Here is a 16,183-nt window from a genome sequence, read left to right on the forward strand (position 1 = left end):
TTGCTACCATGTTGTCATTTGTTGGAGTTGGACAAGCCCGACTGAGGCAAAGGATGAAACCAAGGAGGAGTAGGTGGAAGCTGATTGGAGGCTGATGCATACACAAGAACTGAAGCACAGCCTGTCAGACTATAGTGCAAAACTATAAAAATCACCATAAGAAGTGGACAATATAACTTTTAAGTGAAAAAAAAATTATTGACTGTTCTATTTTAGCACCTCAGTGTGGACACTTGGACAAGCAAGCATGTTGGTAATTTCACAGTTGTTCAGTAACCTGCCATTAGATGGCAGTAGAGTGGCGGCCACCATTTCCACATTGTTCCAGGCAATAATGCTCATTAGTGGCATTTTGCTCATTGCAGAGGGAGGAATCCTGGGAATTAGCTGCCTGGTAGGATTCCTGAGGCTGGCAGCAAAGAGTTTTGAATCAAAAGACTTTTAACTTTGACTGCTGCAATGCGGGCTGATGAGTCAAATGTGTAGAGATTTTTGTTTGACATCCTCTCTCACTCTGAGACACAACCTCCCCTGCAGCTGTTGATTTCATTTTATGAATAATTTGAGTTTCCTGTTAGTGGCTTAGTCCTTCTTCTTCCACTGCATCATCTCTTTCTCTTACTCACAAGTTCTTCCTGCACCTTTAAATAAAATTACCAAAACAATATAGCTTTTTTGGGGTCAACAAACATCTGACATCTGACCCTGTGTATTTTCTACTAAGCTCTCCTTGGTATTGTATGTTCACCATATCAACTTTAAAAGGCACCAATATGTCAGTATTGTGTTTTCACCCTGCCTACTCAATTCATGTTGTTGACTAGATCCCCGGTTTTGGTCGACAATAAATCAATACAAATGAGTTATGATGCCAAATCTCATTGGAGGGTGTGTGCTAAAGCTGAGATTAGGGTGTCACCTGCTTTAGCATGTGACAAGTATCCACCTAAGCTATTTTAATAATGTTTTGAACCCCTGTCAACAGCTTTCTAAAAGTTCTAGTTTCATTTTCCAAGAAACTGCTGTGGTGGAGAGACAAGGGGAGAGAGTTTCATTTCCCTGGAAACCACTGTGGTGGAGAGAGAAAAAGAGAGGGAGGACAACTGTAGCACACACACTGTAGCATGCACTGTGATCTGAAAGGTTAAGAAAAGCAAAGGCAGATTTTGTTTCAATTTCAGGTTTGGCCTGTGTTTCCTCGTACTTTTTCTCTACAACAAGATGGATGTAAAAGTAACTGAAGGTGAGTGTCTTTACTTTTGTGTTGGCTTTTTACACCAAGAATTCAAATGAACTGTGTCACTGTCTTTTTGTCCACAGATGTCAGCAACCTGAGGATTGTCCTGCTGGGGAAGACTGGATCAGGAAAGAGTGCAACAGGAAACACCATCCTGGGACGAAAAGCGTTTGAGGCGAAGGACGTCTCTCTGTCCTCTGTGACAACTTGCTGCAGAAAAGAAACAGGACACTTTGATCAAAGAACTGTGAGCGTCATCGACACTCCCGGGGTCTTTGACACATCAATGAAAGCCCACGAGTTGAAAAGTGAAATAGAGAAATGTATCATGCTGTCTCTCCCAGGACCCCACATATTCCTGCTGGTGATCAGACTGGATGCACGGTTCACAGAAGAGGAGAAGAATTCTGTCAAATGGATCAAGGACAACTTTGGTGAGGAGGCCTCCAAGTACACAATGGTGCTTTTCACCAGGGGTGATGTGCTCAAAGAAAGGACAGTTGAGAGCTGTCTAGCAGAAAGTCCTGAACTCAGGGAGGTCGTCAGTGACTGTAGAGCTGGGTACATGGTGTTTGATAACACATGCATGGAAAATCGCACTCAGGTGGCTGATCTCTTTGAGAACATAGACAAGGTGGTGCAGTTAAATGGGACTCATTACACCAGCAGCATATACGAAGACGTACAGAAAAGGAGGAAATGGAATGAATGGTGGAGCAAGTGTGGAGACACAGTGAACGCTGCAAGTAATTATTTGCTTGTGGGAGCAGCATTTAGTGCCCCTATCGCTGGTGCCGCTGTAGCAGCAGAGGAAGTAGCAGCTGCATCGATACGGTCAGTTGTAATGCTAGCAGGTGCAGGGGCTGCTAAATTCATCGGGGGGTGGCTCAAACCTAAAACAAAGGACAACTAAATCATGACAAGCCATGTCCCTTTGACCAAATGTCTGAAGTAATTCCATTTATTTCCTTTGAATACAAATCCAGATATTTTTTGTCAAGATGTAAGTGCATTTCTTCATAGCATTGACTGAACATTCATACACATTAGTCACAGCGTGCCTGCTTTGAATGATAGATTAACCTATTATGACAAATATTTTAAATAGTGGTGCTGTACTCTCTTAACCTGAATAAAATTTTGTGTGGAAAACACTACTGGATTTTTTCAGTTTGATTTGTAAGAATTAAATAAAACAATGTGACATTAACTTCAAAATGTGTTGTTTGATATTATGTCAAAATCTCAATTATGAAAACAAGAATTCCCACAAAAGCTGCTCGGACTCCAAACTATTGCTCGTTTAAGATAAACCCAGTCAGGCTGAACATGATGCCACAGTTATTAGGCATCAGTGCCAAGTGCCAAGTCCAGCTGATATTAAAAACAATAACACAAATTCCTCATACTCGATTGCTGTAAGGCCCTGTAAGGTCCTATCTCTAAATTTTGACCTCATAAACAATAGGTGTATTCACATGTTGTATTTAATGAATACATTTATCTATCAGATGGGAGAAAAATGCATTTTTCAGCTGATCGGAGCTGAAAATACTTACGTTTACTGCTGTGTTAATCAGTCTTGTCATGTAACTCTTGGCACGAAGGCAAATAAGAGAATTTTCCAAAATGTAAAAACTAAAGGCAAAAAACATGAATAACTTACCTACACAATGGTTTATAATGTATGTATGAGAAATTGATAAATTAAGATGTATTATAACAACACTCATGCAGCATTAAAAGTGTCATTACAACACTTTACTAGGTCTGTTTTAAGTGAACAGTTGTAAGGTTTTGTGGATATGGCACCCTTCATAATCACTATGGAACATGTTTTTATAACTGCCAACATGCCAGCAGAGGGAACATACTGTTCACACTTTGTTTACACATCAGGAAATATTTGCCAATTAAAGACAAATATTTAAAGTGAGAGGTGCGGCGAGGAAGAGACAGAAGCACAGGCCTGTTGAAAGATGATCTCCTGAAAGTAACATCCTGTCTACTACTTTCCACAGAAACTGGGACAGTGGTACTCGATTTAACTGTCATTTTTTTTCAATTTGTTGACCAGTGAGGACCACAAACAAAACTCCTTTTCCTGACCATCGTACTGGAGCAGTGGCAGATAGTTATTGGATAGGGTTTTTTTTATTCTAGTCTTATCTATTCTATTTAAATTTTTGTGTGTGCAACAAGGACTATAAAGCTGAACCTTGTCTCAGTTGCCACTTCAGGCATAAAAGGCCTAAACTGCTTAGTGTGAATATCCTACCTGTAAACTCTACTATTTTTTAAACACAAATGAAACTGCTCCAGCTGATGTGCAGGTTGTAATTCAAGGTTAACCCATGTAAAACATAAATATCCATCATCACAAATGGAAAATACTGCTAGTGACAAAATTTTTATGTTACATTTTGTTATATATCAGAAAAACCTCCAACAAGAGATCTTACACCTCATTATTACCAGCCATTACAGCATGGCTAATATGGTTTTCACCTCATGTATCTGTCTGTCTGTCTGCTATCATCATCATCATCAACATTATGCTATATCAAGATTCACTTTGTCGTTCTGATTTCCTGAACCTGTTTTGTGCTTCTTTCTTAAACATGGTAAATTATTCAGTCTGAAACAAACATGGCAAATGCAATTTACACCCACATTGTACTTTACAACCATTTCACATTACTGAAGGTATCACTGGTGTTTCACCTTGCTAAAAAGTTTTTCAGTATTTTTTCTACATTACTACATGAAAAAACTCAGTTTATATGTAGTGGACACAGACTGGCCTAGAGTTCACCATATGAAGGACTGTCTAGATCCTGGTAGCTGTAGTTGGTATGAGCTGGCAGTGTAGTGAGGGAGTCCACTGTTTCCTCACTTAAACCTGATCAGTCAGCGGATGTTTAGCATTGTGTCTCCTTTCCCTTAAGGAAGTGAGCTCATGATGTTGCTAATAATAAAGTGACGCAAACAGCACATCATAGTTTAAATAAGGAACAGTAATTAATCTGGATGAATATTTTATTTTAGAGATAATTGCATTTGCAAGTTATTAAAGTCTAAACTGTCCAAAAATGTATTTACAAAATTCACAAGTTCTGTTGTACAATATACTGTATCATTACTTTCTAACATAATTTATTAGGACCCAAATTGTTTCTCATAAAGAAAACATCTCTAACTCGTGATGTGGGTTTTATAAGCTCCAAAAAAATAAATGAGTGAAAAGAAAACAAACAAAAAGAAAACAAGTATTGCGTTTCATACCGTTTGTTTACTGTCAGCATTAAATTCACATAGTTCTGTTATTGCAATAGTGTGTCAAAACGTAATTATTTTGGCAGCAGGATGCAGAAAACAACATTCACCGATTAGTTCTGAACAGTAAACAGTAATGTGTGTAATACTAATACAGTATCTGGAATACTTCTACTCTACATTCCAGCGTCACATACTGCAGACAGAAGAGCTTGTCCTTGTTACTCGCCTCTGCACATTTATACAGGAGCAGATCTTTTAGCTTTGCATCTTGAGCCCTTCCATATGCAGATGGCAGCTAAACCGCTCAACATTCCCAGGAAGAGCACAGGAGCTCCAAGAGCCAGAGCCACTGTGGTGTTAGCTCCCACTGCTATGACCATGCCGGCGAACACCAACACAACAGCAGCAGCCGAAGCCACGCGTATGTTCATCCTTCTGACCTTTTTCTCCTTTTCTTTCTCTTTATCCCTCTTCTCCCTCTCTTCATCCCACATTTTCCTCTCCTCCTCTTTCTTCTCTTCCTCCTCTTGTCTCCTCCGCTCCTCCTCCTCTCTCAGCTTCCTCTGGGCTTTTTCATACATCTCATTAGTGTAGTGTTTCCCCCCGTTATCCTGTACCATTTCCTTGATCATGGTGATAAGCTCTCTGACCTGTACGCGGTCATCTGCGTCATTGTTGTTGAAGGCATGGTATCTGCGTCCAAACGTAATTGAGAGTCTCCGCAGCTCCTTGCACTCCTTCAGAGCATTGTCAGCTTTAGCCTGGTCTTTACATGTAAACAGCATGATAGTGTACATGGAGGCGTCGTCTCCAAAGTTATCCTGGATCCACTTCACAGCATTTCTCTCCTCCTCTGTGAACCTCACTCCAAGCCTGATCACCAGTAGGAAGGCGTGAGGGCCGGGCACCGACATTGTGACGCATTCCTCTATTCTGGTTTTTAATTCTTTCTCTGTGATGCCCGTGTCAAACAGACCTGGAGTGTCAATCACCTGGACCAAAATCCCTTCCACTTCCCCGCTCTGTGCCTCACAGTGTTTGGTCACAGATACAGGGCTTGGGTCCTCTTTAAAGGCAGCTCTCCCCAGGATGGTGTTTCCTGTTGCACTCTTCCCTGATCCAGTCTTGCCCACCAGGACTATCCTCAGGCCTCCAGACAAATCCAGTGCTGTAACAGTAGGAGTAAAATTAAAATAAAAAATAAGTTAATCTTATTTATTGATTTATCTTTGCCATGTTTTTGCCAAGTACTTTGAATCATGGCTACCACTACCTCTTCCTCTAGAATATTACATTTATTTTTTAGCTCTTTACATATGCATTATTTACATATGTAACAAACACAAACAAAACAGGGCACACAGAATTGATGGATACGTGCCAACAAAGGCAAGGAAAGAGAATACGGCAAGTTGGCAAAGATCATATCAAATAGTTTAAAACTTTATTACAAAAAGTTGAGTGGGAAAATCCATTCACATCAGCCTCTGAATTGTAGTCAGAGCTGCTCTAACACCCACAACATCTCCCAGAGGTAGAATGGCTGCGAATCAATTATTAACAATGCTGTAAATGATTCACCTAATTTTATTGGAGCTTTACAATATTTTTTTTGTATCTTGTTTCACTTGGTAACCAACTAAACATAGGATAAGATATAGGATTGTGCATTTTCCTCTGTCACTGATGAGCCACTTAGAGAGTAGCTATGAAGACAGAGCTAATTATAGTAGAGAACAATAAACACCAGACAGGCTTTTTTTGTTTTTTAACCATCTGGCAAAGTTGTTACTGACCTTTAAGCAATAACTATATATCACATATACACAATAATAAAGCCATTAGTTTAACTTTATAGAAAGTTACAAATAGATACCTGCATGTCTATTCAATGAGATTCTGCGAGAGAGACAATGAATGAGCATACCGTCAAAGTTATTGAGACCACACCCATCAGACCGAGGTAGAGTTTTCTGCTTCTTTTCTCGCAGTGGTATTACTGTGATATGAAATTATACCATTGAGACACAGAAGAAAATAGATTATTAGTCAGTGACATAATTATCAAGGTCTACATTCTCTTCTTTTCCCTCTTGTGCTCTTTCCAGTCTCACAGTATGTGTTACATTTTACAATAATCAAAGAATCAATCCCGTTTTATTTTTCAGCATCAGGTTAGATAGATCGTCTTACCTTCAGCCATCACTTTGGATCTATCCTTTCCAGTTCCCAGGTGGCTAAACGTGCTGTTCCAGGCCGGTGCTGTGAACTTAGAGAGGCTCTGTGGTTCGACTTTCACATTAGTTTTGTGGGAAACTTCTGGAACCTGGCCTATGCACAGGGGGCTTCCTATTTCCTTGTATTGTCTTTAGTTTACTTCTGAAATGTACATCCCCACAGGGACTGTCCAAAGCTCTCTAAATATGCTGCACAGGTCTGTGTTTGCATGGTTGGTATGTTTCAGCAAGTGCAACCACAACATGAGAACAGCGTTCAAGCTCTTTAACTGATAAACATAGGTTATCTTACTATAACTATGTGATGAAGTCTGCTTGTTTAAAAGGGAGAAAACAAGAATCCTCTAATGTGCATCACATCCTTCCATTGTTGATGTCTCCTCCCATCTATTTGCCTGGACTGAATATGTTTTTCTTTGTAATGTTGTAATTGTGGTAATATTTGGTCTCCTGATCTTACTTTTAAATTGTGACTTTTTGTGTTTAACACATGAGGAATATAATTCAGACTGTAAGTATTGGACAGTTACACATTTGTTGTTCTCTGTGCCTCAATAAAATAATTACTAATAAAATTAGAAATGAATGCCAGGAGAGGTAAATTGAAAAACAGACTTTATTGAAAAATGTTTTTTAGCCCATAGCATCATATACAGAGGCAGATGTGTCTAGTTTAGTTCTCACAGGTCTCACAGGTCTCTTGGTAGAGGCTATTGTAAGCCATAAATTCCTTGGTTCTGCCTTAGCCATTATGTCCCCACAGGTCCCACAATTAAGTAAACATGCTCATAGTGCAATCAAAACCTTCAGTGAGTCCAAGTGCTGCACCAGTTGACATGAGAACATATGAGGAGAGATATGCTCCTGTGCCAAAAAGTCCCAGGGAAACCAAACCAGCCGTTTTACACCAAGCAAGCCTCTCCCCCTCCTTTCTGATCCTCTCGTTCTCTTCCCTCCTTCTTCTCACTTCCTCCTCCGCCCTCCTATTCCTCTCCCTCTCAAGTCTCTCCTGGGCTTTCTGGTACATGTCATTGGTGTAGTAACTTCCTCCGTTGAACTCCACCATCTTCTCTATCTTATCTATGAGTTTTCTGACCTGCGTTCTGCTTGATCTCTGGTCATTGATAAGTGAATGGAATCTTCCTCCACACTGGTTTATCAGACTTCGTAGTTCTTTGCTCTCTGACACATAGGCATCCACAGATTTACCCTCCAGCAAGTCAGCATGTGTAAAAAGGATTAAGGTATATGTGTCAGCATCTGAGCCAAAATTATCCTGGATCCACTTCACAGCTGCCCTCTCCTCTTCTGTGAATCTTGATTTCAGACTGATCACTAACAGAAAAGCATGAGGTCCAGGAACTGACTGATTAATACACTCCTCGATATCTATTTTCACTTGTTCTGGTGTTTTCTTGGTGTCAAACAGCCCCGGGGAGTCGATGACAACAATGGTCCCGTCACCATCTTTAACCTCTTCTCTGTGACAGCCTTTGGTCACAGACTCTGGGGACATTTCCTCTTTAAAGGCAGTACGCCCCAGGATGGTGTTTCCAGAAGAACTCTTTCCTGATCCGGTTTTTCCAACTAGCACGAGTCTCAGGTCTTTCAGAGGTGTAGAATCTATCGGCAATAAAATGAAACACTGGTGTCAAAATTTACAATAGTCTAATTTCAAGAGGTGTTTTTGTTTGTTTGTAAATGAAAAAAATGACATTTGACAGTTTTGATTTAAAAGATGTTGAATGTGTGGATGGATGCAGATGTAACTCACAATATATTATTAGCTTTAACGCCCCCCCCCCAAAAAAAAATGGAAAAACTGGCAGCTAAACACACTGAGCACCAGCTGGTGCAGGTAACATTAGTCATCCACATACTGGTCTGCATACTTTAGCCTGACCCTTATTGACGGCAGTTAAAGAACTTTATCTCGGCTTAGCAAAGGCTAACAAAGTTAGGTAGTTAACATACCTTAAAGGTTTTTTGTTTAGTTTGAAACAATGAGGAAATAGATATTAAAACACATAAATATATGGCACATAAAGTAATAGTTATTCCAATAGTGGTCTTAAAATTAAAAGATTAAGATTAAGATTAAAACAGAACATGAACTTGAAAATAAAGTTAATGCTAATAAGATAAAACATAGTGCCTGTGACATAAGTAGCATTAGCTAGCTAACTTTGTTAGTGTTAGTGTACCAGCTAAAATGCTTAAGCTACTGTTAACAGAGAGAGAGCCAAAGTCATGACATCATGTCCCAGACAGCAAAATTAAACTTCAGGCCCAAACGTATGCCTGTGTCCTCGGCCCAAGTCTGGCCCACATACTTCCTCATCGAACTGGTTTCCTCTAGTGCTGACAGCCAAGACGTTTTTCTGTCTGTGCCGGAATTGGTCAAGATGTGGAAGCACCATCTGATTGTCTTGCTGCATGTGGGCCAGACCTAGGCCAAGCCAGACATATACTGAGCCATAGGAAAAACAATATTTGGCTCAAATATTTGCCAAAATAATTTTGCTATCTGGAGTCTGGGCTAGCCTCTGTTCCACCAGCTTCAGTAACTCAATGCAATCTCTCATTCAGCTTTTCTTTCTTTAGTCTTTCTGGGAAAAAAAAGTCCTGGGTTTTACTTTCTATGTGCTGTTCTATTTCCTGCATGATTATGATTATGATGACGTATGACGTATTTTTATGATGACGGTTAGCTTCAGATATGTAGCTAACTGAAAGTGTTCAGCCACCAATGTATTCAGTTAAACTATATGAGCTACCAAGCCACAAAGAAAGAAAGAAAATTCAAATTGAAAGATCAACAGAAGAGAAAATCACAATTTTATCTGTTTATTTATATCATCAACTGATGATGATATAAATATTGTCGGTTAAGGGCTCCATATATATTTTTCTATTCCTCTATCTATTACAAAGTGCAGCCTTGCTTCCTTTTACATCACATACCTTCGTGTGCATCTTGGCAGTGAACTGTCTGATCACATAGTGCGAGCAGCACAAGCAGGGTGCAGTCCAGGATCCACGCTTTTCCTCGCAACATCTCTTTTCATGCAATCTCTGTCAAAAACTTCAAAAAGCACATAGCAATGAAATTATTAGGCTTAATGCAAAAATTATATATAAACTGTTATATAATTAAGCAATGTTAGCAAAAGCCCATTTGTCTTATATTAAAACATATGTTTGACCTACCTGTAAATTTGTCTCCACAGCTGTATGATATACTGGCACACTGTGAGTTCCTTTTATAGTACAGCAAACAGTACATGCCCACTGTCCAAACTGACACTGAACCTTTACTTTCATTTTCCTGAAAAACAGTACTTAAAATCCTTTGAAAGAAGGGAGGGGAAGGGAGCCATCTTCTGGTGGCAGGAGGAATGGCCTGAATTGTGCATTTGTGGATGTTTTTTTTTTTTGTTTGTTTCTTTGTTTTTTACTGTAACCATGCAAAATAACAAATAAATACCTGAAGCTAATTCTGGGCTCTTTTACCAGTCATAAAGGGATCATTTGGCTTTATGAGACTTTTTGCCGAAATAATTAAATTGCTTATGGAATTCAATATGTTCTTAAATGAAGAACATTACATTTGGTTTCATTTACATAGGCGTTTAAATTTGTTTGGTTTTTTTTCTGTTTTTTTATTCATTGTATGTATTAAACAATGTATGAGACTATGCTGATGCTCAAATAACAAAGCTATGTTAGAAATCAGTTTCCTGTCACAATACCTTAACAGATTTTCTGTCGATGTTAAGATGGTGGTTTCAGAATGGTGCCCAGAGAAATAACCGTCATTCAGTTTGTGTCTGAAACTGATAACAAAAGTGGCTGAGATGACTCGAAGCCTGTTTAATGAGGTTTCACTGCTTTTGGAGTTAAGCTAATGTAGCTAACAGCGGGAGTCCATGTTGCCTTCGACATGTTGTGTACTGATGTGTCTTCTTGCTAATGTGCTACATGCACAATATGAAAGTTACATGACAAGTTTACATGTTAAAAGCTTTATCATTTCATAAAAGGGGAGCATATTTTACTGTTTACATGGAGAAATTTGAATGTTAACCATAGCTCTATTGTTCATTTACTAATTAATTGGGTATTTTTGAGTACATTTTACAGCCTAGTGTAACATGGATTCAAAACATCCATACAATGGTGTGGATTAAAGCTACCACTGTCACAGAACTATGTCATAGTTTTAATCTAATCTAGGTAATCATAATTTAATGACTGAAACTGGATTTTCTCCCTGACAAGGGAGATGATGAGCCATTGGGCGCACCCAAACAAAAAAACACTTACAGAAACTTGATTAAATTATCTTACACAGGAAGATGATGATTTGTGGTGCAAGGCTTAGAATTATGCAGTGAACTTTGTACAAAATATAATTTCTAATAACATGAAAATGTGGCATTTGTGCTACAGAGTGATGTGTTTCAGTTTTTCAACAAATACCACTTGATAAATATGTAAGTATATAACAATACAAATTAAGGGCTCTCCTTTTGCACAATTTGATCATGCCAAAGGTCATGACTGTAGTGGGGACTCAGGACTTTCACCACCTCATCTTTTCAATTTAAAAAATAAATAACTAAATAAAGATTACGTTATCTTATTACATATTACGCATATCACTTTTTTTTTGGCATAAAAGTTTCTACAAAGTTTAGAAAAGAACCAGGAGTAATGGATGTGCTTGAAATTAAGGCAGCTAATTTTAGTGAGTGCTCATAGCTTTTTTTCCACCTTGACAGAATGAACAGGCACAGTTTTTCAAACTGTGTCTATGTTTTTGCTATTTAACAAAATAGGAAATGAAGGAAGAATGAGATGGGGAGCAACCTGCAACAAAAGTCCCCGGCTTGACATGAAGTTTGATGTTGCCTTAACCACTCGGAGCATGAAGACACTCCTCTAGCACAGATACTATGATACTATGAGTTTAATCAACAGGGACCCCATTGGTTTTACACGTTATTTTAATGAAATAACAGTACCGGTGACACACATTAAGCTAGGTATGCAACAAGTGGCACCAAAGCCAATCCACCATTTGGAAACTGTTTGTTACAGGAGGATCATTTTCTTCCCTCTCTTCCATCAACGTGATCCAGTCCTCCTCCTCTGTTTTCACTTTTTCTTCCTCCTCCTCCTCCCTCCATGTCCTCACCTCTTCAAACCTCCCCCTGTCTCTGTGGTGCATCTCATTGGTCACTGTGAATTAAGAGGTTTTCACAGACTTGATGAAATTATACTTTCAGAAACTGGCTCCAGAATGTAACTCTGTGTACCCAGTCTGCCCTCTAGTGGGCATACGGCGGCATGGCAGCATGGATGAACTCTCCTCTGTCATATCTACTCTGTCCTTGCTTGTGTTTTTTCACTTTGATTGTTTGTCTATCAGACAAGTTGTGTAACACAAAACAAAAACAAATTCTTCATCCACAGATTACATCATGCGTGTATAACATACTGTGCCTTTGTGTTGATTTTGGCCTTGAGCAGTAACAGTTGGACTGCACAATGTGACCAGCACAAGCAGGGAGCAACCTACAATCCAAGCATTTCCTTGCAGCATCTCACAGAGTGAAATCTCTGCAATAACTTTTTAGATGTCCATTTATCAGATCATATGTCAATAAAACATTACAACTAAAGTAAATGCAATAAAAAAATACATTGTTTGGATGCATAATAATGCAAATCATTCTTATTAACCTACAGTTATGTATAAATTTAGGTGTTTTCTCACCTGTGTGATATGTTGACATGTAGCATGACCCCCAGGACACACACAACTGTCTCATAACAATAACGCTGATTTATTTTTATAAAATAATATCAGAAACGGTAATGATCCTTCAGCAGGTTCACCTACGGAAACATATATTATACATTATCTCCAAACTGAATTTCATTTCCTTAGAATATACTTCTTCTGGAGCAGTTACTGCAAATTCTCACTGAGTGGGCCAAACCAGAAAAGACTGATTAACAAGAGAAGGGAGCCATCCACTGGGGGCAGGTGTGTGTGTGTGTGTGTGTGTGTGTGTGTGTGCTTGGTCCATTGTTATCATTTCATTTCTCTGTCATCTATTTGCGTGACGAGCCGCCTGCCTCCCTCCATCCTTATCTCCACGGTATGATCTTGGCCCTGCTGCTGTGAACTAGTGACTGATTGGACTGTTGACAAACACAGCTCTGCATACACTAGGTGCAGACATGCTAACGTTTCTACTCTGTGCATGAAGTCATAGATAAAGCCAAGAGTGGCTGTTCTGATCTTACCTGTCCTGTTCATTCAGCATCAAAACATCTGCAGTCGCACTACACGAGGTGACAAGAAGTTTACATATTCATAAAATGAACCTGATTAGAGCTTTACACAGTAGCCAGGCAAGTCAAGTTTATTTTTTGTATGCTTTGCAGGCCACCATCAATATCAGCTCCCAACCCAATCCAAGGTCTCAACAAAACAAGACAACCCCCTCAAAACACCTTAAAACATCAGTGAAATAGGAAGAAACTCAATTAGAATAAAGACATGTTGAATATTTTTACATTTCTAAAAACTGAACAGAAAGTAACTGCAAACTCAGACCCTCCAGTCATACCAATAAAACAATTTCCCCTCTGTGTTAAGTTGAATACCTTCTAATCTCTTCGCATGGTAATAACAGAATGTAAAACAAGCAACAAAATGTAAAACAATGCATCCAGTTTATACCTTAGATACCTTAGTAGAATAAATAAAACTTCAGGTGAGAGAGAAGCCTGAGTAGAGCACAGCATCACGTTTCAGTAGTCCATGCTTGTTTGTATGTATCTGTGTGTATGTGTGTGTCAGAGAAACAGACAGACAGGCAGAACAGCGAGCATATATGTGAATCCCCCTCACGTGCAAACAGAGGCTGGAGCATCTTTTCACTCAAGTGATTGGCTGTACATGTGTGTTTGTGTATGTTCTTTGTGTGTGCAGTGATTGCTATAACAAAGAAAAAGTGTCCCTGCACGTGCAATAAAGTCATTGAGGCCACACGGCTGAAGTTTCCTGCAATGTGAACTTCCCAGCACGCGACAGCACACAGAAAGAAAAAGTTCAGAATGCGTCACAGAAAATACGAAAACATTTTTTCAGTTGCGAAACTTGTTTCTTTCACTGTCAAACGCTTTGATGATATGACACTTTCACAGATGTTATTAGAATCAAACTCAAATTAGCTTGATTGGTATGAATCACATGAGTATTGCTGCACAATGAAATTTAATATCAGCTATACTGCATGTGACAGAAACAATTACCAGTATGTCTAACAGAACATTAATGCATCAGAATAATAATGCAAGTTAATGTTTTTTTAAAAAGAAGAAAAAATGAATGAAATTTCTAACACAGGTATCTATTTGATTTGACTACCGCACTGACCGATGAGATTAAAATTTGTTTTAGTTATTATCATGAGTTACTGTTTGTTAAACCCCTCCCCAGGCAGACATTATCCAGTCCAGAAATGGATTAAAAGCATCACTTCCAAGACCATCAATCACATTTGTTTGATGGGTTACAGGTTAGGTTTAAAGCCCCTTTCACCTCTGAATTCACTGGTTTACCACCAATTTTACCACTGTTTCCCAGTTTTGAATACTGTTGGCAGCTCTGTCTGTTCTTTGTTGAACATGGGGAACTTTATTCTTCAGAAATCACAGGCAAACTCTTCATGCAAGATGGCATTAAATATTTGCCAAACACATTGTAGTCCTTCTGTTCTTGTAACATTACAACTGAAAATGTATTGTTTGAAAACACAAACAAATACAGTATGTAAGAACAATGCTGTGTATTTCCATTTCCCCTACATAGCTCACCAACTGGTGAGCAACTGGTAACTTCTTTCCTCTTTTTTGCATGATGTCTTGATTTACGACTATTGTCAGGGCTTTCTCATTTGAAAATGAGAATCTGGAAACATTAAAAAGTCAGTTGAAGAAGTCATTTTCAATTAATTCATTGAGCTAACATTAGCGTAATTATTTAGCAGCTACAGCCGAATCAATTTGCTAGAGACAGATGACATTTCAGTTGGAAAAATTGTAAAGCATGGTTTTCTTGGGACAGAAGATGAGTGAACTTGCAGCCTTACAAGCTGTGCTTTGGTTGAGCCAGATGAACTGATGTTTGAAGACTCAGGAGCAGTGGTTATAGGGAACATCTGTGACTGCTCATCCCGTGAATGACACAATACAATATAATCTTCAGGTGATTATACATCTTTATTTCTCCACTGAATATTCAATTTTAGTGGATATTAGCCTGACTATTCCCTAATGCGTTATCAGGGGCAGTTCTTTTTACTCAAAAAAATAGGTTTTGTGTGTGGTCCCCAAATGTCTCTGAGCCTCTGACTAACCTAGACACAGACATTGTCCCGAGGCTTTCAGGTATTATGACTCACATAGCCAAACCACACATCTCTACAATGGCACCCAATTAGAGCTCTGTGAGTAAAGAAACCACTTACATGTTGTTTTTTTTTTTGTTTTTTTTTTTTTTTTTTACACATACACATGGGATTTGGTGATTACATGGTGCGATTATCAGGTTTAATGCGTAAAGAAGAGTGTTGGCACTTTTATGACTATTTTTAGATGACAGCGTGGGAAGGGTGTTATTGATCCATTTATCGTTGCACATAATAAACAGTGTAATTTCTTTTATTTTGCTTGTTACGGATGGGTCCACAAACACTGCTCAGAAACAGGGATCATGTAAGGTCTGTTGTAAATGTAAAGCCCGAGTGGTGTGTTATCTGCAGCACAAATGATTCTCAATATGAACTCAAAAGCAGTGCCCATGGAAACGCATGTACATTTACACCTCCAGCATTATAGGAGCGAGTGACCTTCACTTAGTGAAGCACACGCTTATTCACAACTACAAAGAGATAAATGCCTGCAAGATTGCTTTGTTGTGAAGATCAAACTATTAAACCGTGGCAGGGTAAATAAATAAAACTTTGTATCTTTTATTTCTCACACAGTATTTTACCTTGTCTGGTGAATGGAGTTCATGTCTCCAATGTTACACTGCTTCACTTCAGGAGACGAGATGTGAGCATGACCTCATGTCTTTTACTGAGGCTCCTTCAGCTGAACTAAATCAGCTGAAGTGAATATGCCTTAACAGTCATCATGGATGTCAAAGCTAAATAACCAGTGTGGATTCATGGCTGGTGGGCATGAAGAGCCCACTGAGTGACGGGCCTGTCTGAGAAGTCATTTATAGAGCAGTGTAGGATGGAAAGGTATATGCCAACTGGAAACCTCAGCTTTAATCTGGTTGTCTAGGATGTGTGGGACTCTTGGCAATCACGACACACACACACACACACACATACGCACA

The 16,183-nt window shown here is 39.0% G+C and overlaps 3 protein-coding genes across 3 annotated transcripts; 1 reads left to right on the top strand and 2 right to left on the bottom strand.

Annotated features, from left to right (window-relative positions):
- Window positions 1-166: 166 nt before the first annotated feature.
- Window positions 167-2,455, top strand: LOC139636662 (GTPase IMAP family member 9-like). The gene is made up of 2 exons (XM_071504903.1): window positions 167-1,243; window positions 1,321-2,455. Exons 1-2 carry the CDS (start codon window positions 1,222-1,224, stop codon window positions 2,148-2,150), a joined length of 852 nt encoding a protein of 283 aa, XP_071361004.1. The 5' UTR covers window positions 167-1,221; the 3' UTR covers window positions 2,151-2,455.
- A 1,803-nt stretch (window positions 2,456-4,258) lies between these two features.
- On the bottom strand, window positions 4,259-7,215 carry LOC139636659 (GTPase IMAP family member 7-like). The gene is made up of 3 exons (XM_071504901.1): window positions 6,710-7,215; window positions 6,444-6,515; window positions 4,259-5,684 (listed from the first exon to the last, which is right to left on the bottom strand). Exons 1-3 carry the CDS (start codon window positions 6,717-6,719, stop codon window positions 4,753-4,755), a joined length of 1,014 nt encoding a protein of 337 aa, XP_071361002.1. The 5' UTR covers window positions 6,720-7,215; the 3' UTR covers window positions 4,259-4,752.
- Window positions 7,216-7,351: 136 nt separating this feature from the next.
- LOC139636661 (GTPase IMAP family member 9-like) lies at window positions 7,352-10,095 on the bottom strand. The gene is made up of 3 exons (XM_071504902.1): window positions 9,964-10,095; window positions 9,718-9,838; window positions 7,352-8,376 (listed from the first exon to the last, which is right to left on the bottom strand). Exons 2-3 carry the CDS (start codon window positions 9,809-9,811, stop codon window positions 7,526-7,528), a joined length of 945 nt encoding a protein of 314 aa, XP_071361003.1. The 5' UTR covers window positions 9,812-9,838; window positions 9,964-10,095; the 3' UTR covers window positions 7,352-7,525.
- Window positions 10,096-16,183: the final 6,088 nt, after the last annotated feature.

The sequence above is a fragment of the Trachinotus anak genome, unplaced genomic scaffold (assembly GCF_046630095.1).
Source record: "Trachinotus anak isolate AG129_WGS33_773 ecotype Australia unplaced genomic scaffold, CSIRO_AGI_Tana_v1 ptg000019l, whole genome shotgun sequence".
In the NCBI taxonomy this organism is placed as follows: Eukaryota; Metazoa; Chordata; class Actinopteri; order Carangiformes; family Carangidae; genus Trachinotus; species Trachinotus anak.

Bases quoted from the DNA above. Each gene is read 5' to 3' on its own strand.
- LOC139636662 (XM_071504903.1), top strand. From the start codon at position 1,222: ATGGATGTAAAAGTAACTGAAG. The intron at 1,244-1,320 runs GTGAGTGTCTTT...TTTTGTCCACAG, and splicing joins GGATGTAAAAGTAACTGAAG to ATGTCAGCAACCTGAGGATT.
- LOC139636659 (XM_071504901.1), bottom strand. The intron at 5,685-6,443 runs GTATGCTCATTC...CTACTGTTACAG, and splicing joins TGGTCTCAATAACTTTGACG to CACTGGATTTGTCTGGAGGC.
- LOC139636661 (XM_071504902.1), bottom strand. From the start codon at position 9,811: ATGTTGCGAGGAAAAGCGTGGATCCTGGACTGCACCCTGCTTGTGCTG. The intron at 8,377-9,717 runs GTATGTGATGTA...TATTGCCGATAG, and splicing joins CTGCCAAGATGCACACGAAG to ATTCTACACCTCTGAAAGAC.